The sequence below is a fragment of the Ruditapes philippinarum genome, unplaced genomic scaffold (genome assembly GCF_026571515.1).
Source record: "Ruditapes philippinarum isolate M1 unplaced genomic scaffold, ASM2657151v2 ctg6735_1_1_1_1, whole genome shotgun sequence".
In the NCBI taxonomy this organism is placed as follows: Eukaryota; Metazoa; Mollusca; class Bivalvia; order Venerida; family Veneridae; genus Ruditapes; species Ruditapes philippinarum.
Window position 1 is genome coordinate 11471 of NW_026867190.1, and position 9501 is coordinate 20971.

A 9501-nucleotide genomic window follows, 5' to 3' on the forward strand; every position below is an offset into this window, starting at 1 on the left:
AATCAATTTGAGACCGAAAGCACTTCACAGATTCCTAAGATATTATCATTCTGATTGATTAACTTTCCATTTGTTTGTTTTAATTTTGATAAATCAGCGTGAAAACAGAGACAAAAACGTGCTTAATTCCAGACGAAAAACTTGAAACATAACCCTTTTCGTTCAGATTTATATTTAACTATTTCGCAAATATTAACTCGTGTACAGACTCAGTTAAATGGATTTGTAATTTTGTTGTTGTTGTTGTTGCTGCTTCGAGAAATCACCTATTTTCTAAAAAAAATTATCGAAGGAGAATAAGTCCTTGAATTACAATTACTGACATACTGTGTTTCATCATTACTGGTGATAATTAATTTGTAAATAGTTTAATATGTTTCAAAGGGCTAGGTTCACGAAACATGTGAATTGGCCCAGCAAATTAGTAAAATATAAAGATTGCAATAAAACAAAACTAATGACATTACACGCAAGCATGATACTTATTCATTCTAAATATGGTCTAAAATTTTATTTAAATTCATTTCTGGAAGGAGTAAAATACTAAATAAAAACACCTATGTTGAATATTTCACGTGTTTTCGTCATTTTCGCCATATCTTTCAACTGAAAAAAATATGAAGGCATTTTCCCGACACTTAGATATTTCACACATACTTTACTTTAATATCAACTAATTGGCACACAAAATTTCAAGGTGTCGAAATAGTGCCTTCATTCTTAATTTTTATGTAATATACTTAGCAGATGGTCAAAGTTACGAGTGACTCGGGGTCGAATTACAAGCTTTTGTTTGCAGGCTTTCCTTTCATTAATTGATTGCTATTGTATTTGTAAATTTTATTTGAATAAAATAAAATAAATGACAGTGGCTAGAACTAACATGCATTAATGATATTTTCATGAATCTTGAAGTTTGACAATTGAATTCCGTGTAAACTTGTTATGCGTTAGAAGTGTAGTCTACACGACGCAAGGGGCGCTACTCTTACTGACAGTTCATCGTTATAAACAACGTGCACATTTTCATTGTTACGCAGCAATTTGTTGAATTACTTGACATACGTAGACATGTAAAGGTATGTTGAACATATTCTTTATAAAATTCATGTTTCTTTTTCGTTCGCTGTGCCATTTTAATTTGATTTTCTTCATTAAAAGTGTTGATCTGCTTGCACTTGCAGACGATAAGCCTAATTCTCGTCCGTTAAATATGACTTGGGATAAAACCACGAAATAATATAGTCGGAATAGATATTTGTGATCAATAATCTATGAAATACATTATCGGCTGTAAAATAAATTATGGGTGAATTATTTTCAACAAAACACGGTAGAATAATTATATAGTTATAATTATCTTCCTCAGGTTATCGAAAGTCTTGGCGCAGTGGTTGTAACGATGGCGTAACGTGTGAAAGGATCAGAGTTCGAAACCTAGATGGAGGTACAATTTTTTTTTTTTCCTTTTTTTTTTTTTTTTTTAATTGTTGTCATACTAGATTTAATATTTCAAAGCTCCTATTCAAATAATATTTTCATAATTTCTACAAGAGAAATAGTGTTGATAAACTGGTAATCAAAGAAATACTAGAGCGGTGTAGGGTATATGTGAACCATCGGGTATTTTGGACCGCCTCTCATTATAACATTTAGAAGTATAATTCCATTAAGTTCTTCAATTAGAAATGACAATCAATCGTCCTTTTTCTGCTGGCTTCCACCTAGTGGCTGTACATTAAGAGAATATTATTATTTTTTGCATGATGTGAAATTTAGAAGAATCATGCCACTGTTTTATAATAAGCTTAAGAAAAAATAGCCAATACTTAAATTCATAAAACCTGTTTATGATATATTTTGTAGAAGTAAACTATAATCTTAGGATGAAAAAAATCCCCTGATCAACATGTGAGCATATTTTAGTTGTTAATACTACTTGATTCATCATAAAATGTGGTTCCAAAACTCCCGACAACATTTTATTGATGTAGGGTGTTTTGGGACACATGAATATCAAATGTTTATTATGTTATTAGATATTATAGAAACGTATCATTAACTCTGTGAAGTTGTGTTTGTATGTCAGATATGTTTTTTAAAAAACAAAACAAAAAAACATCTTAAAACAAAATTATAGAAAGGGTGAAGGAAATGAGGATAAAACAAATAATAATAATAATGACTCAGACTTAAAGCAGAAAAAAACTGAAAAGGGAACCGGACTCCTTAGAGATTCCGACATATCAGTTTATTGTGATGACAATGATCTTGCAGATATGGATACTAGCATTACACTTACACATGCTACTCCTGCAGCATTCCTTTTCTTAATAAAAGTTTTAAATAATATGCATGTACCAGCACGTTTAAAGCATAGTACAATCCATGGTACCATAGTACAAAATGAAGACAATGAACGAGAAATTGCCGATTTGACGTTTATTGTCCAAGAATAGTGCTAATTAATGCACCTTTTTCATGCATTATTAACATTTGCAGAAGCCCTCAGACATTTTAAATCCCTCACTGTGCTGTCTCAGACTTTGATTGTGTCTTCATGCCTCTGAAGATGTTAATGCATACAGAAAAGGGCATTAACCCTCTTATAGAACTTAATCGAAATGAACAGATAAATTAGATCATTTGACCTCACATACTCTATAGATCTATTATGCATCATAAAATAGTATTATAGTTGATTTAAGAGAAATTTTCAATCAAATTTAACTATGCAAAATAAGATTTACTGTTCTATGTTTTGTTACAGAATTTTTACACTAAAATTAACGTGTCCCAAAATGCCCTTCTTTCTGTCCATAAATACCCGACGTGTCCCAAAACTGCCTCCTCATGCTCTTCTGTTTAACAAGGTATATCGTGTTTGTTTTGCATATGCTTATGATAATGGCCCATTATAGACGATAGTCATACAGAGCTTATCCTAAGTATCCAATGCCAATACTGAAACAAGCATATTTAAAATCACAGTAACAAATATGCCTTAGATGTCCCAATATACCCGACATCGCTCTACTTGTAACAGTTGCAATCAATTATTTTTAACTTATCTTTTTAATTGATAATGGAGAAATTTTAAACATAGATCTTTTTCATAAAACTAGATGTATCAATTGAATCTGAATTTATTTAATTTAATTCTATAATGTTTATATTCTATTCTAGGATGGCTCCAACTCCATGCGTTTTGTGTGGGAAAAGACTAAAGATACATCAAAGGAGGCCTGTGAATCCATATCTTATCCGGTATCTCAGAAAAACGTTCATGCTTGAAACTTCAAAATCTGACTACATATGTGGAAAATGTAGCCGACCGGCATATCCTTCTCAGCATAACAAAAGACCCATAATATCTGCATGTCCTGTTCCTGTCACAGCAGAAAAGAATGATATTCAACAATTGCCAAGTCCACCATCGGTTTCTTTGAGCTTAAAAACAATTTCAAAAAGTCATTCATACTGTTTTATTTGTAAGAAAGTAGGATCTAAATTAATTGTTGTTCCATCAAAACTTAGAACAGAAACACTTGTGAAGCATAATATCCTTATAACAGCTGACAGTAGGTGTTGCCCTGCTCACCTGAATAATAATCGTAATGGTTTCCAAGCAAATGTTTTAGATAACGTAAAAACATTAGAGTCTGTTTTATTAAACCTGACTACAATTGTGAATGTTATAAATAATGTCAGACAGTGTATACTTAATTCATCGTCTAATAGAATGTCATTTGACAATATTGATACATTTTCAAATGAAGATTTGTGCAATCTTACAGGTTTGAACAAAGAACAGTTCTTAGATTTATGCTCTATTACTGAAGAACATGTTAGAAATACGCCAGTTAGAAGCCACATTACTACACTGGGTATATTTATGTTTAAACTTAAGTCTGGATTATCAAACAAAATTCTTTCAACACTTTTTGATGTATCTAAATCAGGCATAAGAAGAGCAGTACATACAATCAGAAAAGTGCTTGTTTCTGAACTTGTTCCTAAATATCTTGGCTTCCAGCACATATCAAGAGAAGAAATTATAAAAAGCCATACTCGTTCCCTATCACAGTCACTACTTGCAGAAAATGCCAGCCAAGCTATAATTGTTTTAGATGGAACATACATATATATTAGAAAAAGTACAAACTTCAAATTCCAAAGACGTTCTTATAGTGTACATAAAGGGCGGCCACTTGTTAAACCTATGGTAATAGTAAGCACCACTGGATACTTTATTTCCGTATTAGGACCATATCTTGCAGATTCTAAAAACAGTGATTCAGGAATTTTAAACCATGCAGTAAGGAATAACATAGAGGAAATCAAAAATTGGGCTCAGCCAAATGATATATTTGTTGTAGACCGTGGATTTCGTGACTCCCTGCAAGTGCTGGAGGAGATGGGAATAAAAGCACAAATGCCAAAGTTCATGCCGAAGGGTGCCAAACAATTAACAACCATGGACGCTAACCACAGTCGGTTAGTAACAAAGGTATATATGATTTATCGTTTACCACATTATTTTCTTAAATGAACTTAAAGGGACTCCACTGAGGTTTTTTGACATGATGGGACTGAAAATATTTTTTTCCAGATAAATGTACCATTTGATATAGGTGTAGACCACGAATCTTTGTGCAAACGTTCAGATCATTCGCGCACTTGGTTTTTCCATAATAATTATTCAAATTGTAAAAAAATGACCCAAAATGAAAAGCGTTTAAACGCTTTCACTCAAATTAGACTAAGAAAAGCATAAAACTACAATTTTCGATTTATTTTAAAGTATATTTCTTAACTATCTTTGCATATATTTCTGTTTAAAGCGCCCCAGTTAATTTATGTAAGAAATTCTAATGTTATGTTTTTAGGCTTTTAAACCTCAGTGGAGTCCCTTTAACTGTCAAAGTCTGATCATTGAATTTTGCTTATATTTTCTTTAATTATTTTATCTTAGATTATTTATCGAAACTATTCATACTTGAACAAAATAACAAGTGTGACTAGACAGACATGTAAAAAAAAGGAAGACCCTTTTTGTCTTTTTTAGATTTGTTTTAACTGTTTTTTTTGCCATTAGAAAAAGTAAAAAAAGTCAAGCGTTGCCCCCCCCCACTCTGCGGTGGCTCTTTTTATATGCCCGAAAGGGCATATTATGTTATACCCCCTGGCGTCCGTCTGTCTGTCTGTCTGTCTGTCCGTCCGTCCGTCCGTACGTCCGTCCGTCCGTTAGCAATTTGGTTTCCGGAGCATAACTTAAGTTCCATTTGGCCCACAATGTTCAAACTTCATAGGATGATTGTCCATATTGGGTAGAAGACCCCTATTGATTTTGGGGTCAAAAGGTCAAAGGTCAAGGTCACTATGACCTTAAAACTGAAAACAGTTTCCGGAGCATAACTTAAGTTCCATTCGACCAACAATGATCAAACTTCATAGGATGATTGTCCATATAAGGTAGAAGACCCCTATTGATTTTGGGGTCAAAAGGTCAAAGGTCAAGGTCACTATGACCTTGATACTGAAAACAGTTTCCGGAGCATAACTTAAGTTCCAAATGACCCACAATGTTCAAACTTCATAGGATGATTGTCCATATTGGGTAAAAGACCCCTATTGATTTTGGGGTCAAAAGGTCAAAGGTCAAGGTCACTATGACCTTAAAACTGAAAACAGTTTCCAGAGCATAACTTAAGTTCCATTTGACCCACAGTGTTCAAACTTCATAGGATGATTGTCCATATTGGGCAAAAGACCCCTATTGATTTTGGGGTCTCAAGGTCAAAGGTCAAGGTCACTATTACATTGATACTGGAAACAGTTTCCGGAGCATAACTTTAGTTCCAATTGACCCACAGTGTTCAAACTTCATAGGATGATTGTCCATATTTGAAAGAAGACCCCTATTGATTTTGGGGTCACACGGTCAAGGTCACTATTAAATTGATACTGGAAACAGTTTCCAGAGCATAACTTAAGTTCCATTTGGCCCACAGTGTTCAAACTTCATAGGATGATTGTCCATATTAGGTAGAAGACCCCTATTGATTTTGGGGTCAAAAGGTCAAGGTCACTATATCCTATCAACTGAAAACAGTTTCTGGAGCATAACTCAAGTTCCATTTGACCCACAATATTCAAACTTCATAGGATGATTGTCCATATTGGGCAGAAGACCCCTATTGATTTTGGGGTCACTAGGTCAAAGGTCAAGGTCACAATTACCTTTAAACCAAAAACAGTTTCCGAGGCATAACGTAAGTTCCATTTGGCCCACAATATTCAAACTTCGTAGGATGATTGTCCATATTGGGTAGAAGACCCCTATTGATTTTGGGGTCACAAGGTCAAAGGTCAATGTCACTTTTACCTTAATACTGAAAACTGTTTCTAGACCATAATTAAAGTTCCAATTGGCCAACAATATTCAAACTTTTTAGGATGATTGTCCATATAAGGTAGAAGACCCCTATTGATTTTGGGGTCAAAAGGTCAAAGGTTAAGGTCATTATTAATAACTTAAGTATTAATCAACCTACAGCTGTAAAATTTTATAGGATGAACAGCTAATTCCCATGTCTTATAAATGCTTCATCCTTATTAAAAAAAAAAAACACTTTCGGGCATATAATGCTCCGCCTAGCGGTGCTCTTGTTATGATATCCAACTTTCTTTAGAATAAATACACCAATTCAATTGATTTGCAATTTTTTATCACATATGTGTTTCTAATAATTGATATATATTTTTTGTTTTTTTTAGGTCAGATGGGTAGTTGAAGCATCAAATGCTCGAATAAAGAGATGGAAGTATCTTGACCATGTATTGCCTACCAATCAAGTTCCGTACATTGGTGATTATGTCCGAATTATTTGTGCCACATGTAACAAATACCTTTCACCTCTAAATGCAACCAAAGATTTGATGGACGACACACTTGTAGCAGAGAGAATGAGAGATAAAATCCAGAATGTTAACCACTTACAATCGTATGTTCAAGAAAATGAACTGTATAAGCGAAATATTTCAAAATGGCAAGCAGTGCAAGAAATTGACAATTTCCCCTCCATAGATGATTTTACTCTTAGTCTTTTGACTCTTGGTACCTACCAAATGAAACTTTGCCAGTCATATGCACAAGAGTACCTTGATGGAGATTGTGATATTTTGGTGTATAAAGAATCAAAAGACTTGTTGAGAGTAAGACTTCAAAGTCGTCATGTATCTTCCAAGTCTTATTTTGTTTGGATTCAGTATGATTCAGACCATGTCAAGGCCTGGTACTGCCAGTGCAAGGCTGGTGCACGGACAGTTGGAACATGTTCACATGTGGCTGCGGTGATTTGGTACCTAGGCACATCTAGGCAGCAGTCTGACAGGTACGGAGTCCAAGACTGGACTCAATACCTTGATGATGCTGCCGAGATGCCGCAGCCAATAGATTCATCTGACTCGGAAGACAGTATTGTAGAGGAATAATAAGTAAAAGGAATCATACCAGTAATATTGTCAGACTTATTACTTATATACATAACATTTGTGGAAGTGATGTATCCAATGATTGCTTCATTTAATTAAGTCTGCAAGTGAAAGGTAATGAAGATAAAAGGCACTGTTACTTAATTACTCATAAATGAACATGAATGTTTTTGTTGCCATTTTATGAATCATTTTTGTGATCTGCATATTTTCATTTTAAAGACTGATTCATGTAATCATAGATGTGCAGACTTCCTCTTTTTGTGTCGCCTTGAAAAGGCAACATTTAGGGGTTTCTTTTGTCGGTGTTGTCGTTGTCGGTGTCGGCGTCCCCTAAAGCTTGTCCGGAGCATAAGTCAGTCATTATAAGTTTGATTGACTTCAAACTTGGTATGCATGCTTCTTATAATAACTCGAAGTGCAGTGCACAAGGACCGGTACTCTGCACTTCTTATTTTTTGAGTTATTGCCCTTTGTTAATTTTCATACTTTATTTTTGTCGTGGCCATTTCTCCTAAACTATATTGTTCACAAGGCGACACATCCGACTCGCGGAGTTCTAGTTTAAGTGATAATGCCCATATAGTACATTGTATGGTACCCAGAAATTCCTGTAAGTTTCAAACATATTAAAAGAATGATGAACAAATAAAGCTATAAAAAGGAATATGTGATGATCATTTATAACATGCAATTATATTTATTGTACAAGTAACTATAAAGGGAATTATGTATTTATCCTTTTTTAAATTTTGTATATTCAAAGCAGATTTATCTATATGAAACTTATTATCTAAAACTTTTAGAATGGTTGCTATGGAGATTATGATTGAATTTCAATTCAAAACATAATTATTTATGTTAATATACATGTAGTTTCTGTACACTACCTAAACTGTTGTTAAGCTAAGATTGTTAATAGTTGTTGCTAGAGAGATTATAATTGAATTTCAATTCAAAACATAATTATTTATGTTAATATACATGTAGTTTCTGTACACTACATAAACTTTTGTTAAGCTACGATTGTTAATAGTTGTTGCTAGAGAGATAATAATTGAATTTCAATTCAAAACATAATTATTTATGTTAATATACATGTAGTGTTTCTGTACACTACATAAACCGTTGTTAAGCTACGATTGTTAATAGTTGTTGCTAGAGAGATTATAATTGAATTTCAATTCAAAACATAATTGTTTATGTTAATATACATGTAGTTTCTGTACACTTAAGCTAAGATTGTTAATAGTTGTTGCTAGAGAGATTATAATTGAATTTCAATTCAAAACATAATTATTTATGTTAATATACATGTAGTTTCTGTACACTTAAGCTAAGATTGTTAATAGTTGTTGCTAGAGAGATTATAATTGAATTTCAATTCAAAACATAATTATTGATGCTAATATACATGTAGTGTTTCTGTACACTACATAAACCGTTGTTAAGCTAAGATTGTTAATAGTTGTTGCTAGAGAGATTATAATTGAATTTCAATTCAAAACATGAGTATTGATGCTAATAAACATGTAGTGTTTCTGTACACTACATAAACTTTTGTTAAGCTACGATTGTTAATAGTTGTTGCTAGAGAGATTATAATTGAATTTCAATTCAAAACATAATTATTTATGTTAATATACATGAAGTTTCTGTACACTACATAAACTGTTGTAACAGTTTTCAATATATGATACCATTTAGCTAAGAATATTTATAATTGTTGCTTTATATATTATAATTGAATTTCAATTGAAAACATAATTATTTATGTTTGTTTCTGTACACAATCTTAACTGTTCTTAAGCTAAGATTGATAATAGTGGTTGCTACAGAGATTATGATTGAATTTCAATTCAAAACATAATTATTTATTTTATTATACATGTAGCTTTTTTTGTACACTGCAAAAATAGAAATTTTCAGTATTCGATACAATTTAGTTAAGCATGTTAAGAATGGTTGCTATGGAGATTATAATTGAATTTCAGTTCAAAACAT

At 32.7% G+C, this 9501-nt stretch overlaps 1 protein-coding gene across 1 annotated transcript; it reads left to right on the plus strand.

Moving 5' to 3' along the window:
* The first annotated feature begins 385 nt into the window (after nucleotides 1-385).
* LOC132735208 (uncharacterized) lies at nucleotides 386-8809 on the plus strand. The gene is made up of 3 exons (XM_060722147.1): nucleotides 386-1447; nucleotides 3187-4510; nucleotides 6781-8809. The coding sequence occupies exons 2-3, from the start codon at nucleotides 3188-3190 to the stop codon at nucleotides 7495-7497; spliced, it is 2040 nt and encodes a 679-aa protein (XP_060578130.1). The 5' UTR covers nucleotides 386-1447; nucleotide 3187; the 3' UTR covers nucleotides 7498-8809.
* Nucleotides 8810-9501: the final 692 nt, after the last annotated feature.

Excerpts from the sequence above, each read along its gene's own strand:
- LOC132735208 (XM_060722147.1), top strand. The coding sequence starts at position 3,188 with ATGGCTCCAACTCCATGCGTTTTGTGTGGGAAAAGACTAAAGATACAT. Across the intron at positions 4,511-6,780 it reads ACAGTCGGTTAGTAACAAAG|GTCAGATGGGTAGTTGAAGC; the intron begins GTATATATGATT and ends TGTTTTTTTTAG.